Source organism: Nanorana parkeri, unplaced genomic scaffold (assembly GCF_000935625.1).
Source record: "Nanorana parkeri isolate BGI_ZX_2015 unplaced genomic scaffold, ASM93562v1 scaffold125, whole genome shotgun sequence".
Lineage (NCBI taxonomy): Eukaryota > Metazoa > Chordata > Amphibia > Anura > Dicroglossidae > Nanorana > Nanorana parkeri.
This window is the reverse complement of record NW_017306393.1, coordinates 1,300,643-1,323,995: the sequence shown is the minus strand read 5'-3', so window position 1 is coordinate 1,323,995 and position 23,353 is coordinate 1,300,643. Positions and strand designations below refer to the sequence as shown.

The following is a 23,353-nucleotide window of genomic DNA, read 5'->3' as shown; positions in this document are numbered from 1 at the left end:
AGGAATGGGCACTGCCAGCATATCCAAAATCTCAGGACTGGGTGGACATAAATGCAAATCCTTTGGCAGGTAGACCAGCTCCCTTATATGCATTGTATTTGTATATTAGGCTGTTTGCCTGGAGTTTAGCTATAACAAGCTTCTAATGCACACTTGTTCACTGTCATAACAGTTGTCTTATCTACATCTGGGTGGCTAGCAAGCACTGTGTAAAGCAGGAATCATCTAGGAAGAAAAAAGTACATTATTGACATCTGTTTTCCAGCTGCATTAAATTCATTTTTTATGGCTCTGCGGCAGATGAGGGCTATATCAGAAATACAGCTGGCAAAGGTCTTTTATGTTGAAGAGGTTAATCATCCTGTCTTGCAATCCCTGGCAGCTGGTCAGTTTTCCTTTTAGCCTAAACAAGCTGTGGTCTGACCGCTGATGTTTTATTAGCTAGTGACAGGTGGCAAGAGAAATCCATCCCAGATTTACCTCTTTAATGTGTAAAAAGTCCTTGGCATCAAAGGAGATGGCAGTGCCTGGTACGGGGACATCTTCGTCCAGAGCGCCGCAGTAGCTCACATTCGTCTTTACAGCAAATGCCACCGGCTTGGTCTGAGGACACATACAGCCATCATGAATACAGAGCAGCACCACACTTATAGATCAACCCATGTAATCACTACATTTACATATAAGAATAAATCATTATTACAGTAGCATAATAGAGAACATATTTATTTAATCCTCCTGAATCGGCTAATAAACAATGATAAGGTGTCATTCAGACAGGTATATGAGGGCGGATAGTTTGCTGCATTCAGAGATTGCTGGACGCAGCTGTGCTATGGCTGCATAAAAAATGACCGATCAGTGGAGGCCGTTTTGTGTGCAGCCAAAAATGCCATCCTTGGATGCACACCGTCTGTGTCCAGGGTGGTTCAGAGTCTGACAAAAACAATATTTTTGCTTGCACATGATTGCAGCAAGTCGGTGGAGCTTCACCTCATTCACTAAGCTAAGGGGAAACTTCCCCTGCAAAGTGCAAATTCACTTGCAGAGTGAACAGCCTATTTGCTTTTGCTACATCAACCCCACTGCGTGCATGCAGCGCATAGCTCCATCAGGAAGCGTCACATGGGCGCCCTCACCGCCTATGTGATTTCACCCTAGAGGCGCCAAGTCTTGCACCATGTAGGTTTTTATGTTATCATGCACCTTAAAAACGACACCACTTTCTACTTCTGCAAAAGAAAAGACAGCTTGCTTGAGTTCACCTGTTGAAAATTATTAAATGTACCTGACTTCACTGGTACCTAGACAAAACCGCTTTATCCTTGCAAGCTCCGTATAAAACCAAAGGCCATATAATTGATAAAAGCAGAGGATAAAACAGGGGGCACCAAATTGCACAGTTAAAACACCTTTTAATAAATGGTGTAATAAAATGGCACTTACACCGTGTTGTCCTGATCAAGGCATACGGTATAGTGAAAACCTCTCCCAAGATAACCAGGTCACATCTGTAGTTGCTGCACGCACTCTCACTAGGCTACTGAGGCAGGAGAAGAGATGAAAGCAGGGATGGAAACCACTGAAGCAGATGCTGAATAAAGGAAAGGGGTCACTGCAACCCAAAAAAGAGCCAGAAATAGGGACTACTGTATTTACACTGGTAGTAAACCGCTGTGTGCTGGGTGGATTTTGCCATAGTAAACTTTTGTATTATAGAACACATACCTTACAAGTATGCCCTTTTCTGGCGCTGTGCATTGAATCCTCTGTACCCCACTTGGTCCCCTGCCACCACCATCTCTGCTGCCACCACTTTCGGATTCCATGGGAATACTATTTGCCCATGGGGTGGCCAAAGATGATGTAAATTCCCGCACATAGACTTACATACTCCCCAGCATCAGGCCCATTCTTGGCATTATAGAAATGTCATCAATGAGCTGAGAGTGTATAGTGTACAGCATAAGCACCATACAGTGTAGAGAAAAAATGTAAAAAATCGTTAGGGGAAAGAGGAAGAACTTTTTTTGGGCAGAAGAGACATTTCTCTTCTACCAAAATGCCCTACCTCCTACAATTTGTTATTTTTCAACTTTACTTCCACCTTAAAGCACCAGTGTATTCCTTCACTCTGATGAAGGAGCATAGATCTGAAACATGAAAGTGAGGTATTCTTCATACACGCAGGATACTACTTTGGTCCCTGTATTTTGGCTGGTTGTTTTAACGTTGCAGTGCATTGCTGTGCAGTGACCCCTTTCCTTTATTCAGCGTCCAATACAGTGCTTTCTATCCCTGTTTTCATCTCTCTATCAGCAACCTAATGAAAGTCTATCCAATAAAACATTGCATATGTGACCTAGTTACCTTATGAGAGTTTAACAGCAGAGAGACCCCCCACACACATGCTGACAGCTCGGCCAACCACCCACTCCCGTACGGCTGACAGCTTGGCTTCTCCTGGTTGCCTCAGGTGGCTAATAAAGTAGAGACAGCCCTAAATAGGTCCTCCCCCATTCGCTGACACTTAACTTACCACCATACCATTTGTCTGCAGGTGTCTAATCCCTGTGTAAGGATCATGTCACTCTATGTCAGAGCTTACACAGCGTTAATTACCTTCTCCCTTCCCAAAACATAATAGTATTTGAATCTTGGGAGGAAGGGCAGAAGGTCACATGCTCCTCTATACCCCAAAGTACCAGGTAGTACCAAGGGTAATGACAGATGAACTGCAGGAGAGAGTGGAGGGAGAATAAGCATCAGTAAGCAGGGTTGGGTACCATATCAAGAGAGCCTCTCAATTTGCCCTAAATTGCTTAAGATAGATTCCCTATAATTATAAACACATTGAGGAGGAAGAGTGCTCACACACATGGGTGGAGCATCAGATTCCTGAATGGGTGGATAGGATTAGCATTAAGGGGACCACATGAATGTAAATTTGTTTTGACAGAAGTGGAAGCAGTCTTTCTATAGGTTCTATAGGTATATGTTCTGTGGCCGTCCCCATCTATCAGACTACCATGACAGCATCTTCTGTGCACTTCAAACCTTGAAACCTTACTGTGTGAGTTGATCAATGTTTAAAATGAGTATCAGAGTTGCATTAGCAGCTTGGCCAAGTGTTATTAGGGTCTGCCAAGGAGGCTGTAGTTGGGATTTTTAGATCTGGACCTGCATACTATATTAGGGCCAATTTAGACAGGAGCCAATTATACTACCAGCATGTCTATGGAATGTAAGAGGAAATCCACACAAGGGAAAACATGTAGACTCCATGCAGATAGTGGCCTGGCTAAGATTCAAGCCAAAGACCCCAGTGCTACAAGGTAACAGTGCTAAATACTGAGCCACTGTGCTGCCCAGTACCCATTCTAAATAGAAATAGTGCTAGTGGAATTTATCATGCATTACTTTGGCTCTCTCAAGTTGTACTGCGGCTTGCTGTTCTCTCTCTTGGCGTATTGCTTCTCTGTCCTCTTCCAGAGATACATCAGAATCTGATGGTCTGCTTGTGTAAGAATCTGCTGAGCCCTACAAAACATAGAAAAGAAATTAGGTCATCAAGGAGTACACCACATCGTAAAGCTGAAATCCAAACAGATATACAAAAAAAAGAATGAATGCAGATATGTAATTATTAAAAAAATTATTGAGTGTATTTTTCATTGATTCCAAACAAATTTGATTTAGTGTCAGTCCTGTGCATTCCTTAGTACAGTAGAACCCAGGCTGGTAGAGAGGAGGGCATCACAAGGAGGCAATCAGGGGTGCTATATGCACATGTTCTAGCTAGGGATGAGCTCGGGTTTAGACTAAACCTGAGCTCATCCAAACCCAGAAAGAAACCATCACTGCATGCCCAATCAGCTGTGGCCGAAGCATTCCCTGCCCTGCAGCTGCACGTAAATAAAGTGAAGGGATGCTGGTGACATAATTGACCTTATATAGACACATGGCCATATTTGGTCAATGACATTGACCAATAATGGCCATGTAGCAGTATAAACCATGCAAGCACATAGCGAACACGCAAACTATGTAGACAGTGTCCAAGTTTAGATCTCAACCAATAACCCCCTTGCTGCAAGGCAGGAGTGCTAACCATTTAGATACTGCTGCAAATGTATTTAAAGGAAGCCTGTCCTGAGGAAGGGAAGCACTTGTTTTCTGAAATGCATAGATTTACAGCTAGGAACCCTTCTGCTGTGATCCCACATGTGCATGCCTCGCTGGCCACAAGTGTGTGGTGCCCCCTAATACAGCGGCATCCTACTTCTTGGAGAGCTACTGAATGTGAGTGGATGATTTTGAACAGGTAAAGCTCCCCTTCCAAACTGTTTGCCTTTGGGAGTTTAATCCATCTGTAGGTCTGTGTTAGAGCTTACATAGCGTTAAACACCATCTCCGCTCCCCCACATGACAGTGTTTGCATCCGGAGAGGAAGGGAAAAAGGTCACATGCTCCACTACACCCAAAAGTACAAGGTAGTTCCACAGGCTCAGACAGATGAACGGAATGGCAGTGGAGCGCAGGGAGGGTAAGCATCAGTGGGCAGGGTTGGGTGCCTTGTAAACAAAACTTGTAACTTTGCCCTGAATTGGCAAAAAGATTCCCTATAATTATAACACACCAAGGAGGAAGAGTGCTAAAAAGATAGCGTGCTAAGCATTGATAAACCGAGGATACATTGTTACATTATTTTAATGGCTAAGCAAAACCATTGAATGGTTTTAAAAACTGAAAGCACAGACCACTTTTTTTTTTTGGTGAGCTCAATAATCTCCTCTCTGTTTTGATCATCATCCTAAAGCTGACCTGTCTCTAAGAAAAGGAAGAAAGGGAGTACATTTCAGCATCCCTAGAACCTTAGTTGCAAGATTGTTCCTATTGGAGCTGAAGACCATATCTTTTGTTATATGCACAGCACCATCTTGTGGCCAATCAGTGCACCCCATTCTTATTGAAAGGGAGACAAGGGATGCTAATATTCTCATATTTTTATATGTTTTAGAAGGAGGAACTACAAAAGTATACTGGATTTATGGATTCTCATGTACCTCAGTGACAAAGGAATGTGAATTTCAAATACACCGTTTTCAGAGAGAGCCCGGAGTCATATGTAGGGTGAATGCCATACTCTGGCTCATTTGTATTTATAAAACTCAAATGAAAGGCTGTTTGAGTTTCTGACTGAAGCGCCATTACAGTTTCCTGGAAAGTATTACCAGTTCACCAACTGATTTCAATTGTTGCCTGAAGTTGCTCTTTACTTGCACATAAAATACATAAAATGACCTTATATACTAGATTGAAGAGGCACAATGCAGAAAAGCAGTTTGTTGACGTCTTTTTTTGATGATCGACTTCAAAGTTTTCAAGTGATGTCTTCCTGAGTCTGAATAGCTTGAAAAAAAACCCTGTAACTTGTTCTTCTGTACTGCATTATTCAATCACTATAGTTACAGAAAGAATATTGCAGTGGAGCTGCTTTGTGTGTGTCACATCGTGTCTCTTTGGGAATTCTTTGCTTGGCTTTTCCTTAGAATTAAAAGATTCTGTAAATTTCATTTGAAGTGCACCTGTTATCTGCTCACTGGGTAGACAGACATTTTGTGCAATGAGCAGTATTCAACAATTAGGAACAAATTATTTTACTGCAGCACAAAGAGCAAAATTCCCTTAACCAATAAGAATTAATTTCTTACATTCTTAAAGCAAGCTTGTCTTAAATTTTTAACGCAAACCTGTCACTATGACTAAGCGGTATGCCACAGACCCAGATTATTCTCTATGACAAATCACTGCTGAAATGTTAACAATTTAACAATCAGGTCATCACAGAACAGATGAGAGAAAAATACCCTTGCAGTATGGCCCTAACACTCATTGAATATCATTAAAGCGATATTAAAGTCACAAGGTTTTTAAGCAATTTCAAATGCTTATGAAATACCTAACAATGAATGCTGGTCCTTGATGCGTTGTGTTCTGCAGAATTAGCTGGTCCCCTGAGCACTGGCCCTGATATCCTGTTTTAGGGTGGCTCCTTCCCTTGCAGGATCCCATGGAGCCAGTCTTGAGTGCTAGTAAGTTGTGTGTATCCACAAACACACAGCGACAGCAAGGCCGGACAATCCTCTCCACCCTGCTCCTCCTTCCTCCCTTCTCCCTTTTCCAAGCTAGTAGACTGACAGCTGCTGGAGACTGCTCTGTCCCTTGTGATCTTGTACTTAACAATAGGTTTCAGGAAGCTGAGCTGAGAGAGTTGGAGCTGTTCGGAAACATGATGATTGTAAGTGCTCAGGCAGAAATTTTAAGAAATACTTTGATGAACAATATATATATTTGTTTGACTTGGATTCATTATTAAAAAAAAAAAAAAATGTTGAGAGTTTTGGGCCCCTTTTGCACGGGCAGATCCGTTTCTCCGGACCTGATCGTGCCGGATTGGGGGTAATAAATATGAAAAAGTCACTGGCACTCCAGCTCAAGTTCAGTCAATATTTTATTGACCTCTGTGGTGTCACAACATGGCCATGTTGTGACACCACAGAGGTCAATAAAATATTGACTGAACTTGAGCTGGAGTGCGAATGACTTTTTCATACTTATACTGATTTGCAGATGCATCCGTGGTCGCTTGGCACCAACCCGATACTTGAGGGTATTATCCGGGCAGGTGTGCGATGAGTTTCTTTTAAATATTGGATTGGGGTAATGTGATGTAAATGGGCACATACTGTAGAACAACATGGGGTCCTGTCACTTCAATGGAGGAAAAAACTGGACGGACGCGATATCGCGCAAAATGCAAATCGCGCGACAATCGCGCGATTTGCGAACCGCTCAATGTGAACGGGGCCTAAGGGTAAATAAATAATGTGTAATACTTGCCTTATTCCAGCAGCCTCCTTCCATCTGTCCCCATCTCCTCCAGGCCATTCACAAAACACACAGGCTTCGTTTTGAAAATGGGGTGGAGGAGAGCGGTGCAGAGACATGACCACACCACTGTGATCTATGAGACCGCAAGCGCTTACATTCGAGTTGCCTGAAAGCACAGTGTGAGCTATACTAAACCCGGCCTGGAAACAAGCCGGGAATGGAAAAAAGCCTTTATGATGAGAAGTTGCTTTTAAGGCAACCCTTTAAACTTGCTAAGAGTATTGTGGACGGAGTTGAGCTATAAAGCTGAACTGTAGCTGTCAAAAAAAACAAAACATGTGGGGTACCTGAAGTAGCAATGTATATAAATGTTCAGGCCCTATGTATATCAATTACTTTCAAATGTTTCATTACAGTATTTGGATATTAGGAATTTTCCTATTCTTATCAATTAATTCATAATACAAATTTCAGATGGTTTATACTAATTCATTGCAATGTGAGAAAAAAAAACAATTTATTTTATCGTTGGGTCTTTTAAAAAAAATAATTATTATGTATTTCGATATTCAATACCACTCATACTTTTTCTATTCTGTACATCTAAATTTGTAAATATTTTACAAAATAGAAAAAGATGATAAACGAAAAATTACTTTCAAATGGCTACAGTTGTTCAGTGCAAACATTTCCACCCTCCATGCTGTCCCTTTGTGCACAGGATGTGATGGAGCTGTTCTGGGGAAGTGTTCAGGAGAACTTGCAGGTCACGTCATAGTGATATAATGCTACCCAAACAAAATCTCTGCTAGTCCTATGTTCATCGGTGGTGGATCCCTGGCCATCAGCTTGAACGCTCAGGTGAGACTGTACAACATAGATCGGATGTGTCTTTACTGGGTACAGTTCCACTTTAAATAAGTCCATAGTTAAAATGGACCTGAAAAAGTTCAGATTTGCTAGGTTATAGGAAACATTTAGAAATGTTATTTGTGTCATACAAGTACTCTGAAAAATGTACATTTTGTCTTAAATTCTCCTGAAAATGGCATTGCACTTCCATCCCACCCAACTTTCGAAGATGAGAAAGAGGGACACCTTCCAGCACAACATATTTAGGCAAAGGATACCCCTCCCATGCCCCCAGTTATGCAGACCATTTAGAATGTATATGCTACAAATTGGTTAAACCCACAAACATTTCTACATTACTTTTCCTTTATATTGGCTTTTCAAAATAGCAAACAAGACAATTAAGAGATAAGGTGAAGGTTTTAGTGCAGAATAACACTTATGGTAGTTAAATAGAATATTTTCATAGCTATCTGTACATCAGACGAAAAAGAAGGACAACTGAGGATGAAAGAAGGGCAGAGGGATTTATTTCCAAATGGGGGACAGTTGGGAGGTATGCACTACCTGGGAGTTCCTAGGCAATCCAGTGGCTACAGTCTCAGGCCTGTATATCTGCAGTGCAGTGTAGTTAGCAGTCCTTTAAGCTGGCCATTTACCTATCGGTTATCGTTAGATTTTTTTCGTGCCGTCATCGAAACCCTTGTTCGATTTCCACTCGAATACCCTATCATGCACAGGCCAATGTCGTTTCGATAATCGTTCGTTAGCAATACTAACTCACCGAATTTTGTCGATCGACAGAACAGATTTTCGATTGCCCATGTGCAGTGTTCATGTTGCGATTTTTTTCGTACCAAAACGCCACTAATCCACCGATTTTCGTTCGATTCGAATAAAGTTTTCCAGCCTGACCGATCGAGGAAATTCGGCCTGGAGTACAGTAAAAACAATTGTTGGGTTCCCATCAACTGATCGATAATTGTACGAAAGATCATGCGTGGGCGATTTCCAAATGATGATTGATAGGTGTATGGTCACCTTTAGTGTGATCTAAGGCACTACTTATTTTGGGATTTAGAATGATGTCACCACTGTGTTGCTCACTGCTCTGCTAGCTGGAGGCTCTGACATGAGGAAGCAAAGCCCTGTCTCTGCCAAGATTGCCGCCTTGAGTACAGAAAAAGGCTTGGTAAGCCAGTAATGGGGAAAGATTAAACTACAGGGAGACCACAGTCAATACTGCTGACTAGTCCTTTGCGCTCTGCCCGCCTTTTTCTGGGCACAGCTTTCACACATCAGGATCCTCTTTAAGAGGAATGTAGCAGTGACTGGGTTTTATTATTAGAACGTGCTATGCATACTCAAAAGCTGGGTGACAGGGTTTGCAGTTGGGCAATTAAGAGGGCTGCACCATTCAGACCTAAAATGACCTGTGATGCCTGTTTCTCAAGCTTAAAGGAGAACTATGGGGTAAGCGTTTTTCCCCATAGTTCTCTTAAGGGTCACGGGAGGACATATACTAACCTCCTCCCGTGACCCAAAGCTCAGTATATCGCGAGATAGAGCTCGCGGTATACTGAGACTGCGCAGCCGGGACGGATTCCGACTTTACTGTCGAGATCCACATAGCGGCGTGAATGACAGCTGGCTCTGCCTATCTAGAGGCAGAGACAGTTATACCCAACCCCTCCATTCCTCTAGTCGGCGCTGGAGGATCGGAGCGGGGAGGGGGGAATCCCTGCAGGGAGCGGTGACTGAAATTCACCGCTCTCTGCTGTGAGATGATCGAGAAGTCAGCGAGCGACGGTATGCGGTCGCTCACCTCCCGATCTATTGAGCCGACGTGTGACAGTTTCATTGTCACATGTCGGCTCGAACTATGAGGATAATTTATTTTCACTCACCTCATAGTTCTCCTTAAAGACTCTGACTGGGTAATTAGAGCTAAATACAGGGGCAACCATAAACCCTTCACAACTGTGTACATATATAATAATTACCATTGAATTGAATGAGTGAATGTTAAGATTCACTGCCCAAACATGATTGGTTTTGGCTGAATGGCATGCACAGGAACACATTGTAGAGAACAGAACTGCCAGTGGATTCCTGCAACTGATTAAAACGTAATATTTGATGACTATGAGCCCTGGAGCTGCCTGGATCTTAAAGTGGCAGTTCAATATAGCGCAAATGAAAGCATGAATCAATCAGGTAACAACCATTACCATCCTTCTTTTAATCTGCTCTTCAACACCAACCTGGTGTCATATCGGATGGATTTGCTTTAACAGATCATAAACAAACTCTGACATGCCCCGAAAACACAACTCCAGGCCGCTATGCAGAGTTCCTGGGCAGCATGGCGATATGTACAAAATGGACGCCTTCCAAGGATTAAGATGACTCATGAATCATGTAATTATATCACTCAAGATGTTAAGTTGTAGACGTTGCAGATTAAAGGCAAGAAAGAATATAAGCTGCTGCCATTTTCTCAACATGAACCGCCACGCTACACACCTATAATTTCACGCTGAGTGTGTTTGTGAAAACGGCTTTCAGACAAAAGCAAACAGCTTACTGAGTTCACGCGAAGATGAAAACCGTTAACCCCTTCCACTCACATGTCGCCACAGACCCGCCACACATTTTTCACCCTGTATTCCTCTTTTTTTAACTTATGGCTAAATTTTGCTAATAGGTCAGAACCAATCATGTCTTGAGTGCCTTTTAAAGTGGATCTGCAGTAACATTTCCCTCTCCCAGCTGTATTTTACAATGGTGCCTGATGGAAGGGGCTATAGCGGGTAGCAATGGGTGTTTGTGCTAACATAGCCAGGGTTCAGCGCTAAGCCAAGGGCTCAAACAATCAGCTCTTGGGCTTTTGCTTCTGTTTTAAAGGGTTCTTTCTCAGTGCGGTTAGAGTGGATTCCCTGTGATGTCATCTCTGATGTACTATAAATGGGATTTCCTGTGTTTTCCAAGGCCATCTATGACCAGGCCAGTGGTCAGCCAGCTCATAGAATTTTCCCTGCTATCTGTTTTTTTTGGGGGGGGTTTCTGACATCGGAACTGCTGGCTGCCCTCAGTCAGAGGAAAAACAGAAAAACAGCCTAGGAATGAATAGCTAGGCTTCTGTTGGCTATTTCAGTTTGCAGTAGCCAATAGCAGACTAGCTATTGCACCCTCCCACTGCTGCTCTCAATCAGCAGAGGTGGACCTGAAGTTCTCCATTAGGTCCTCAGGACCTGATAGAAAAATTCAGGTCCCCCTCTGCTGATTGACAGCAGCAGAGGGCGGTTGCAATAGTTAGCTTGCTATTGGCTATTGCAAATTGAAACAGCCAATAGAAGCCTAGCTATTCATTTCTAGGCTGTTTTTCTTTTTTTATTGTATTTTTCTTTTTTTTATTATTCTGACGGCACGAGAAGCATTAGCTTTCTTGCTATCTGCCATCATTTCAGGGGGTGCTCTCCCTCCCCCTGGGGATGGGGGGAAAGGGAGGGGGGTCAGAGGGCACCTCCCTGAAATTACTTTTTTCAAGTTGGGATCCATGGAAAGGGGGCGGCAGACACACCCCCTCCACTTGACCCAATGTGATGCCACCTTAGGCTGCCTCATTATAGGGATGACCCTGCCTTTGCCGTCATACTTCGTGCTGTAATGTGCCCCTTATACACATTGGGAGGTATGTGGTCAACAATGACATGCATATAAAGGATGAAAGTAAAGTGAAAACAGCATTTTCTAAAAGGCAGTTGCTTATAATGCACAGAGGGAAATTTATCAGAACTGGAGCAGACAAAAACTGGAGCAGCTGTGCACTGCAACCAATCAGCTTCTCTCTTTCATTTCCAAATCTTAACTGAACAAACTGAGGAGAGAAGCTGATTGGTTGCCATGCACAGCTGCTCCAGTTTTTGTCTGCTCCAGTTTTGATAAATTGCCCCCCGCCCCCCCTATAGTGCTTCAGCAAAATAAAAGTCATCCAATAAGGATTTTGGATCTACCTAAACTAATGGAAAATAAACATTTTGAGCAGCACTGCTGGAACAAAGAATAAGCTAGTTTAGTTTCTGTCTAGTTAGGCATAATTTCTACTGTGTCCTCCTCGGTCCTATCAATACACAGCCTACCTCCGCCCCCTCATTTCATCAGCATACAATCCTCTGGAGATTACTACCCACTCCATCCAAATCACATCAGCGGCACGATGCAAGTCACTGGGAGAGATGGCTCGCTTCAAGAATTCGCTCCTATTATTCTGCAAATGTCTGCTTACATAATGCGTTATGTTCATTCCGCTATTCATCATTATTTCTCCACATTGAAGTCAAGGTCGGCAGGCACGTTGCATTTGCTTTACTTCTGATGGATTTTAACATCTTTTCTTTCGCTGCTGACACAGCCGCTTTTCTGGCTAATTTCTGTTTTTTTTCTTTTTTTTGGAGTCATTTATCCCTAAGGCCTCATTCACACTAGCAGCACAGAGCCGTTCTGATGTGGAATGTACTAAAATAAGTGTAATTATTAACAGCTGCATGCTTCTGCATGTGATACATTTACCAGGGGGCGTCTGGTGCCCTACAGACATAGGATTGTTGCTTGACCAGCAAATGCCTTCATATGTCTATAGGCACCTCAATGACTCATTCCTACAAGAAGGACAAACCTGCAATAAAGTCTAAGTTTAGGCTCAGCTTTTCCAGGTGCCTTTGGTTCGGTCTGGTGATGTCACAGGTCCTCTTTGCCCTCTTATATTTATCGACTGTGGGCAGATGCTATACGCTCTGCACCATTCTCCTGTGATCTCAAGGCACAGTGGAGCCTGACACCTTGCGCTCACAGGAATTTGGTTGCATTACATTGGTCATCATTAAGCTTGGAAGAGGAGTGCCACTGGATTGGTGAGTGGGTGAGTCTGTGGGGGACAGCAACAGAGATAGTTTAGCAGCCAAAACTGCTTTTTTTATTTTTAAGAATTCCCTAGGCCCTAGGGATACATTTTTTGTTTATTGCCTAAACTGCAATTAGGCTTTAAAGGATAGCTGTATACTGGCCAAAAAAAGCCCCATAAGTTGTTCTACTACAGCCCATTCCAGACGTGTCTGTGATATCCAATGGGAAGGAACCCAAGAAAACCAAGAAGCCTAAACCGCAAACTCCTTAAACCCATTAAGACCCACAGAGAGGCCCATAAAGGGGTTTTCAAAGAACCCATCCAAGTGTATGAGCCACAAACATCTCTGCCACCAGAGGTTCAATGGTGGCTGCCTCCTGTTCTTCCACTATTATTTCCAAGACTCCCAGGAGAAGCCATGGAACCTTGCAATATTACAACACAATATTACCTACTGGTCACTCAGCTCAGGTCCAGGCATCTGTAGTGAAGCCCTTTGAACCACCATCTACTGGAGTGCCTGAAGTCGCCATCTGAGACGTCTAAGACACATCACTTTTTGTCCTTGAAGATGGAACCCCTGAGGCATATCCAGAGAACTAACTTCGGGAGACCCGTTATACACTTTGCTCAGAATGAATCTGAATGGTCTGTAGACTTGCCAATGACAGCAAGTTCAAATGGGATGGAGTGTAGCAAAGTGCCCATTTGCTTGCCATGCTCAGATACAGGCGCAGACTCCTTTCATTTCCTGCAACTCTCTGGGTTTGTGGACACATTCAGGGAAGATAGGTTGTTCAGTTTCCCTCCCTCAGGTCCTCAGACAGGACACACTTGATGAGGCAGTCGGCAGAGGTAGCTGGGAAAGTGATCTGCAGCCAGCTGAACGGCTCTCCAGAGAGAAACTGGCTATTCCAGTGGGGTGGCCCTATGTCCTTGGGCCTTGGATAGCTACAGAGAGACTCTATAGCTACAGAGAGAATCACTTCTTCAGGAAAACAGTTCGGAACACAAACAGCTACATGTGATTATCCTCATAAACGGCATACCTCTCAGTCAACACCACTTCTGCTGACCGTTGTCAAAGGTGGGATTTTCCTTCACTTTGAGGATACCTCTTCTCTCTTTCTGCTGTGTCACCAAGACAGGAAACGAGGGAAAATCCTTCCAACGGGTAACCTGGAGGTTCTAACCCGTCTTTCCAAAATTTGGAAATTGTATTATGCAAATTCAACCACCAAATAAAAGGGATGTGAGATAACACCAATTCTGGCGACAGTTGTCAAAGGGGGATTTCCCTCCACTTTGAGGATACCTCTTCTCTCTTCCCGCTGTGTCCCCAAGACAGGAAACATGGGGAAATCTTTCCGATGGGGACAGAGGAGGTTCTAACCCATTTACAAAATTTGGAAATGTAAATATGTTTCGGTTTAACTGGAGAATACACAGTACTATTTGTACATGCTGCTAGAGCTGGATACACATAAATACTCTGTTTTTCCTTTTGCTTTTACACCCTCCGTGTTTAACCTCCTTAACCAGTGCTGCAACAAGTTCTCAATTCAGCGTCAAGGTGGAAAGCCGTATGATTTCACATGCGATATTTACAGCTGCTCCGAAGCAGCCGGGGAAGCATTAAACATTCAGCAGTTCTCCCTGTGTTGTTGCTTTGCACAGGGTGAGGCCGGCTTTCACAGCCTACAGAATAATTTGATTCAAATGCAGCACAATTGTATAGGTAGAGATTACAGTGGAACCTGTACTTACTCCATGGGATGCTGTTACATATGAAAGCTAATTGATCCTCTTCAATTTGTAGCAAATAATCTTCCCGGAAAAGCCTCCAAGTAGCTTGAAAATAATACTAAGTACTTTCTTCCCATTCAGACATTGAGATCCTAGTCAACACTCCTTCTCCACCAATAACCCCTACAAGGCTGGCCACATACACATCCAATTTGCATACAATCTCATTTAGGCATGAGGCATTGCAAGACAGACAGTTACAACCATGACTCCCAGAGGCAGAAGCATGTTGGGATTTGTAGTTAAAGCACAGCTGGAGGGCCGGAGTTGCCCACACCGATAGCGTCTTGCGTTTCTGGTAGACATGTAAGCTGCGGAAAAAATTTGGTTCGGTTTGGATATTTTGTTATTTTTCGGGATTCGGATCCGAAATTCAATTCGGTCCGGATTCGGACGAAATCCGATTTTTCGTTAGTTTCGGATGAGTTTACAAATATTCATTGCGAATACCACAGAAACCATATACAGAGATTAATACTGAAGCTGAATTTCACATACCCAATTTGCATTCGGGACTGGAAGCCTCAGCTTTAGTAATATATGTATATGGCTCCCAGGCCCGAATGGCATTTGGGAGCTCCCGATTGCAATTCGGAAATTCAGATCCCGATTACCATTCGGGTCTAGGAGCCTCAGCTTTAGTATTAAATGTATATACGGTATATGGCTCTCATGTTACCATAACGAAAATTCGTGTTCAGACCCATTCGGATGCATTAAACAGAAAAACACATCTGATTGGCCAGAAAAGTCACATGTTCGATTCAGTTTAGTTTTTGAACGAAATTCAGACGGAATCTAAAATTTGGAAACGGAAATTTGGATTCGGACACATTCAGATGTATTGGGATTCTGACATTCGGATGTATCCGAATACTGTCTGAATTTTGATTTGGAACAAAGCGAATCACACATGTGTAGTTTCTGGCAGTGCTGTAGTAATAGGAAGTCTTCCACCAAATTCATAAAAGCTGTGTCGGCTGTCGGCGGAAGATCACATTGTCCTCTGCACTACAGAAGTTGGGGAAAGGTAAAAATATGACCTAGGTCCCCACACGGGTTCTCTTTTGCAGCCTTTCAGCAAGAGAGCACCCTTTGAAAATACGCTATTCGATGGTGTTACCGTGCCATTATTAGTTAATGGCACCCCAAATGCGGCCGGGTAAACGCGCGGTTGTCTTTCCGTGTTTTCTCATGTTAAAAAACGCACAAACGAGGAGGAAAAAAACTCGGAACACATGTTGCAAATTTTGCTACTGTACTACTTTCTGCGTTTGTTGCACGTGCGAAAACCTACTGAAACCAATTGAGAGGCGTGGCAAACACGGAAAACAAAACCGGCAATAACACGGGTATTAGACACTGTATATAACAGAGGGGTGTATACAGAAGTAATGCAGCAGTATAAGCCACTGCATGAGATATAGAAGTATAATGCACTCTATGTCATAGGAAGATAGAGAGTCACTGTGTGTATTACAAAGGTGTGGGTAACTGTGTGTAATACAGAGGTATGAGTCACTGTGTGTAATACAGAGGTATGAGTCACTGTGTGTAATACAGAGGTATCAGGCACTGTGTGTAATACAGAGGTATGGGTCACTGTGTGTAATACAGAGGTATCAGGCACTGTGTGTAATACAGAGGTAACAGTCACTGTGTGTAATACAGAGGTATGAGTCACTGTGTGTAATACTCATGCTGCCCGCGGCGCCCCCGCCGCCGTCTTCATCTGCTACAATTGATGGAGGTGCCCTCCGCACACCTTTCAGCAGTCCCGGCCAACAATCAAATAAATGGTGCTCGAAGTAACTTCACGGATGGCACCGTGCAAAACACAAGATTGAAGAAAATAGGTCACCAGCTCCTCTGGGCACTTCCTATATTTGCAGGAAATCAATAACTTCTTGAAAAATGTAAAAACTCTGTCTGGACGGCCGTGTCACCTCCCTTGGTCAGTGTATGTACATTACAATGGGCGGATTATTTTTTTTCAGCTCATAATGATTTCTGTGTTTTGCCAAAAATTCTTCTTTAAAGGGAAGAAAAAGTCTGTTTAGATTTTCTGCTTAAAATTACATGCAATGTGAGCGGCTTTATGTTAAGAACCCGAGCGTTCATGTTACAAATATTTTATAGTTTGTAGATGTATATGGACATGGGGGCCGCCACTAGCACTGCACCATGACCGAGCCGCTTTGTAGATGTATATGGACCGCCACTAGTACTGCACCATGACTGAGCCGCTTTGTAGATGTATACGGACATGGGGGCCGCCACTAGTACTGCACCATGACTGAGCCGCTTTGTAGATGTATATGGACATGGGGGCCGCCACTAGTACTACACCATGACTGAGCCGCTTTGTAGATGTATACGGACATGGGGGCCGCCACTAGAACTGCACCATGACTGTGCCGCTTTGTAGATATATATGGACATGGGGGCGGCCACTAGTACTGCACCATGACTGAGCCGCCTGACTTTCTGTACTTAGTGCAAGTCTACGGGTTATGTCTGACCTATTTACAAAAAAAATGATATTAGGGCTAACTAAGCGTATCTCAGCAATCACTGAGGTGTTAATAAGTTAATATACATCATGTGACCACTAGAAGGACCATTTACAACTCTGTTTGCAAATGAAAATACTCAAAATACAGAATAACCAGCAAGTAAAAATGAGGAAGTCATAGTAAAGGAGTAAAGTCCCACCATATACTATCCTGTTATCACATCAGCATTGTAATAGGAATACATACTAGAGTTGTTTCTGATAATACAATCAAAGCTTACATGAAATAATCCCTTTTATGTGCTGCCTTCCATCTGCCCATCACTTCCACCAACTTCCTGGATTCCCAGTGTGCTCTGCGTCTCTTTCAGTTGGAGCTTACATCTAAATTTATTACATGGTGGAACAATGATTCTCCGTTTACAAAGCACACTGGGCTCTCGGATAAGAAAGTCCAGCAGTGTCCGCATGTCTGGAAGGACCCTGTGGCTAAGTTAGTTGGACTTTCTGTATTAGTGCAAAAAAAACAAACGCTTTTTTCTTTTTACTTTTGGAATAGAGGGATTAGAACACCTGTCAGATTTGTATTGCTGTCTGTGTCCCTGTTATGGAGATTCGGCCTCTCTATTTGTCCCAATGACCCTGATCACTGAAAGTGAAAGGTAAAGAAAATACCACATTTTTGGTTGCACAGTGTGGCGCAATAATTTAGGGAGTTATTCACAAAGCTGCCGAAGGCAGCCGAGTGAATAGCCCAGTCGAAGTGAAGTGAGCCAAACAACGTTCGGCTATTCACTCCGGCTCAGTACGGCTGAATACAAATTACATAAAAAAATAAATGGGCGGAACTAGCAGTGACAGCTAGCTCCGCCCAACTGTTTTCTATTTGCTTCTAGCAGGTCCCGGCCAATGAATAACAACTGGGCAGATCCGGCTGTGACTTCAAGGCCGGCTCCGGCCAGTTGTTATTGTTTAATGACAGTTCAGCGTCTCCAGGTCATTTGGGGACGCTGATCTGTCATTACAACTGGGCTCTGCCCAGCTGTCATTTGCGGGTCGAAAGGCCGGGCCTTCAGCAGGCCGTTCGCCCTGCTTCGGCTGTCACTTCGGCTCAGTCGAGCCGAAGCATATGCCTGCGGCTCGGCTGAGCCGCTCGGCTACCTTTGGCTGCTGTACGGGCTATAGTGAATAGCCGGTACAGCAGCCCTTCCGTTTGACTGAACTGAAGGGCTCCCACAACCGAAGTGAGCCGAAGGATCAGCCGAAGCTACGGCTGGATCCTTCGGCAGCTTTGTGAATGACCCTTTTAGAGTCGGCCTCTGATCACTTAGAGTTTTATTAGCGCGGAATAGTTTTCAGCACATAGTATAAACAATGATCATGTGACATGTTTCATGTTTATCCGATTAGAAAGAAATATAACTATTTACAAACAAAGCATATATAGGAGATTCATAGGAAAAGAAAACACTGTACATTTCCTATGAAAAAGAATGATACAGGTGCAGGGATCCGTCTTTCCGGAGCGAAAAAAAAGAAAAGGGGGGCGGGGGCGGGGGGCTTGTTGCAAAAACTAAAAGTTGCAGTTATACTTTAATAGGCCCCAAAAGGTGACATTACAATGTACCGATTTACTAACACCACACATTGGATTTGCATAGCTGGTGATCAACAAAATAGGCTCCACATGTGATATCAGCTTTGGGGCCCTGAAGCCCCGTTCTTACTTCATGATGCGTGAATTATCATTCGCTTTTGCGCGGGTTTTGTATGCGTTCGTGTGCATTTTTGCCACCACTGCCACACGTCAATCTATTAATTTCTAGTTGGCTGTCGCACGTGCGACTAATGCAGCAAAGATGATGATGATGATGCAGCACTTTCAGCTTTTTTGAGCACGTGTTTGATGCGCCTTTTAATGGGCACAATTGGGGTGCCACTAGGCCCTATTCATGTGAGGAAAATGTGGGACGCTTTGACATGCGTTCACGAAATGTATCAATAAACACCAAGACGCGCTTGCGGTGCCATCACTAGTTGATGGTACCCCAAATGTGGCTGGACAAACAGGAGGTTCAAACGTGCATGAACACGTGGGGAAAAAACACAGAACGCATGTCGCAGATTTTGCTACAAATTCTTACTTTAGCCGTGTTTGATGCCCATTGAAATGAATGGGGACACGCACCAAACACGGGAAACAAATGCCCGTACCACCGCAACGTGCATTTGTACAACATCATGATGTGAACTTGACAAGTAATGGCACAACAAGCACATCACACATTTTTTGACACGTTGCGTGAACACGCGCCAATGCACGCACATGACACGCTTTTGACACAGAATGCCAAAGTGTGAACAGGGACTTAGACAGCACTGTAAGTAAATACAATGATATGTATAAAGAGGCTCCTCCCATACAGAGGCCCAGCGCAGTATGAAAATCCTCATATCACATGCCATTGAGAAGTGCAGCTTACAGATGGGGCCGCTGTCACCTGGTAGTTGACTTGAACAGGTGACAGCGGCTGCATCTGAATGGGACATTTGGGATTCCTAAAGCAGGATTCAGGAATCACCTCGTGTGAGCGTAGCCTAAGTGTCCGGTGATTGTGATTTCTATAGTGCTAGAAGTATGTGTGATTAGGGACACTTGGGGCCCGTTCATACCATGTTTGTACAGTAACAAATGTTATCGAGCGCTTTACTATTACGCACAGCTGGTGTGACGCACTGCCATTTATTTTGAATGGCATCCCAACGCACCTTCTGATGGATGCGCATTGCAGTGCACTGCCAAAAAACAGCACATGCGCTATATTTTGGCTGCGCATGTTAGTCCCCATTCACACTTTTGCATTCTGTGAATGCATGTTGTGTTTGCACGCGTTCATGCACATTTTTTCCCCCGCATTTGCCACGTGTCGCCTATTGATTTCAATGGGTGCTGCTTGCGCAACAAACGATGGAAAGTAGCTTATGTAGCAGGTTCTACTACAGACGTACCGTGTTCTCTCACCACGTGTTTGCGTGTGTTTAACGCACATCAATTTGCAGAAAGAAACACATGTTTTCCCGGCAGTGTTTGGGGTGCAATTGGGGTGCCATGGTACTGCAAGTGCGTTGATATTATTGTGTAGAAGGTAGACCCAGGGTTGTAACTAAAAGCCACAGGGCCCCATAGCAACATTTTGTATGGGGCCCTGTGATTTCTAGTTAGGCCCCTTTCAGAGCCCACCTGAGATCCCAAAAAGCCCACATGAGAGTGACCCTGCAGAGCCCACCATAGACTCGCTATGGAGGGGGGGAGGGCGTGGCTGCGTGGTGCCATTGACTTCAATGCACTGCCACGGCCTCTCCTGCTGCAGAAGGAAGGGGGAAGTTTAGTGTGCGATCGCTGTGCGCTCCAGCACCTGCCTCTCTGGAACACACTGCAATTGGTGTGAACGAGCCCTGAATGATGCCTGAACAAAGATGGTGCCACCCTTCCAAGTAGATGAAGGCATGGTCAGGGGGAGTACCTACACATTGAGCAGCATGCTTGTACGTCACATGGGGTAATATACGTGATGACAAGTCCGCTTTAAGTTTCCTGACAAAAGAAGATGAACATTGAAGTGGTGCCGTGTGGTCTCATGATGAAGATATGAACCAATCGCTGGTGTCACTGCCAAGTCTGAAGTGTCTGAATCTTTGTGACAGCTCATGTAATCTCAGTCCAGAGTTCTATGTATGCACAATGTTAGTATTGCTCATGAGACATCCGCTCTGTCAGTCTTTAGAAGTCACATGATCACTAAAACATCAACTTTAAATCATCATATCGCCTTTAAAATGTTAAAATCATCCCAAAAGTGAACTGTCATTTGATACATATGCAGCTTCCATGAAAATACTAGACGGAGCTCCTCCCCTGATCCTTGTTCAGCCACTTCCTGTTATAAGGTGACAACACTCTGTCCCTTCTCACAATCATTCTCCTGTGTTGTCACCCCGTCACACGCCCTCCCAATGGAGACGACGAGCACACATTGCACAGGCATGTTCTGCTGTTGCCACCATCAGGAAAAGCAACAGGAAACCTGAGCAATGGTGTGTAGAAGTTGCTACAGTGCGTATAGACAGGAAGTGGCTGGAAAGAGGCTGCAAGAGATCAGCAGTTTTGAGATAAAAGGGTGAAAAATGTCAATTGTTAATGATATTTAAACAAAACTAAATGTCAGGCTCCAGCCTCTCTCCTCCTCCATGCAGCGATGGATTGTCCCTCAGCGTCCTCACATCTCATACACAGCGTATAGACTTGAAGACTCACTGACTTTAGACTGCTGCAGCAGAGGGGGAAACGAGGCTCCAGGGACCGGTCCAAGAGCAAGCCGGCTCATAGGATCAGGTCAGTATAACTTTATTATTTCCCTCCCTGGACCAAAATGAGCACTTAACCCTTTCAGTGCAAGGGTAGCCCCACTACAAGGGTTACCGTAATAATAAGTTTCCCCAGAGTTCTTCGTTGGATCTCGGTGAGCTTTGTGTATTTCCTCCAGATCTGTGCTGTAATCCAGAATGAAACTACACTAAAGACTGCTCACTGCTGCTCTCTCTCCGTGTGCAGGGTGACTGGTCTTGTCTACGCCCTCTATTGTAGTTCTCTGCAGGTGTTCTATCGAGATGTCCAACTTGTCGAGATGTCCAACTCCTGTCAGTGCACCTGCGCGGCCACCTAAGAGCAGTATCGCATTCTCTAATGTGCGATAGTGCGCCTGCGCGGGCATCCGATGGCACAAGCAGTGATGCCAGTTGGAGAGCTCGATGAGGATTGTGAGGCCGCACAGGCGCACTTAGGGCAATTGGGCAAGTCGACGAGGCTTGGAAAAAGGGCAAGGCTGGCGCACGCGCATTAGCGCCATCTCTTAGAAATCTCCAACGGATGTGACGTTACGAGTTGGAGATCTCGACGAATTGGCCATTTCGACAGAACACAGGCAGCCTGTAGTGGGGGGAGCCTGTTGCGCCCCTCCCACAGCTTCGCTGCCTGCATTAGGCCAGGGGTAGGCAACTCCACCTCTCCAGCTGTTGTGGAACTACAAGTCCCACGAGGCATTGCAAGACTGACAGTTACAGGCATGACTCCTAGAGGCAGAAGCACGATGGGATTTGTAGTTAAAGCACAGCTGGAGGGCCAGAGTTGCCCACCCCTGGCATAGGCTATGTACAGCAAAGGGGTGATGTCAGCACTACTGTTAAAAGGCAATAACTGGGTCTGCAAAGGCATTTGGTGCTCATACAGTAGATTCTCTTTCAGCCACTTCCTGTCTACATGCACTAACCTCAATTCCGGCTGCAAATCATAGCTCTGGACTGGCTTCCTGCGAGTGCCTAAGCAATGTGTGTCGGTATTGCCAGAAGAAGCCTCAACCAAGGGAACATGTGGCCAGGTGATAGTGCAGGAGCAGAACATGGAGACAGCTGTTACCTCATAAGACAGGGTCGGCACTCCAGCTGTTGTGGAACTGCAAATCCCATGAGGCATTGCAAGATTCTCTCAGCCACAGGCATCACTGCCTGAAACACATGCATCATGGGATGTGTAGTTCTTTACCACAGCTGGAGGGCCGGAGTTGCCCACCTCTGCCCTAAGAGGAAGTGCCTGAACAAGGATATGGCAGGATTACAAAGTGATCTTTTAGGGCCCATTCACACCAATTGCAGTGCGTTCCAGAGCGGCAGCTGCTGGTCACATGTGATAAAATATTGCCTGCATTCCGGTCCACTGCGAATGCAAAAAAATAGAGCATGCAGCATTTTTTGCGTTTGCAGTGTACCGGAACGCAGGCAATGTTTTGCCACGCGTCCCATCGCACAAGGGGGAAGTTTTGTGAGCAATTGCTGTGCATTCCAGCAGTTGCCGCTCTGGAACGCACCGCAATTGGTGTGAATGGGCCCTAAAGGAGTGAACACATATACCTGCACACTAAAACGAAGCGGCTGCGCACCGGCGGAGCCTTATATTGTAACAACACTAGGCACTGCTTACCTTTTACTTTCAAACTTGATCGTTCACGTCTATCTAACACATCGGAAATGCGGTGTGGTGACATCAGGTGATCTCCGGTGCATTGCAGAAAAATGCTGGATGTTGCATTTTTCCGCAACGCATTGCAACCCACCTGAAGGCAGCACTGCAGTGTGAACAAAAAACACTTGTTTTTTTATGCGTGCTTGTGGTGATTGGCGTTGATCCACTGCAGAAAAATGTCAATCGCGGCACACAGTGTGAACATTCCCTTAACGAAAAGCTGCAGATTTGAAAAGACTGAACTTTGGAAATGGCAATAATGTGAAAGCTTACATTAAATTACATTTTAGTAACTGGGCGTAGA

At 44.4% G+C, this 23,353-nt stretch overlaps 1 protein-coding gene across 3 annotated transcripts in view; it reads right to left on the bottom strand.

The window, feature by feature from the left end:
* CACNB4 (calcium voltage-gated channel auxiliary subunit beta 4) overlaps positions 1–23,353 on the bottom strand; it is a 109,706-nt gene that overhangs the window by 37,544 nt on the left and 48,809 nt on the right. For all 3 annotated transcript variants that reach the window (XM_018553598.1, XM_018553600.1, XM_018553599.1), the window contains 2 exons: positions 3,421–3,540; positions 481–603 (listed from right to left, as the gene is read on the bottom strand). In XM_018553598.1, the coding sequence (XP_018409100.1) occupies positions 481–603; positions 3,421–3,540 (243 nt within the window). The remainder of the gene's footprint in view (positions 1–480; positions 604–3,420; positions 3,541–23,353) is intronic.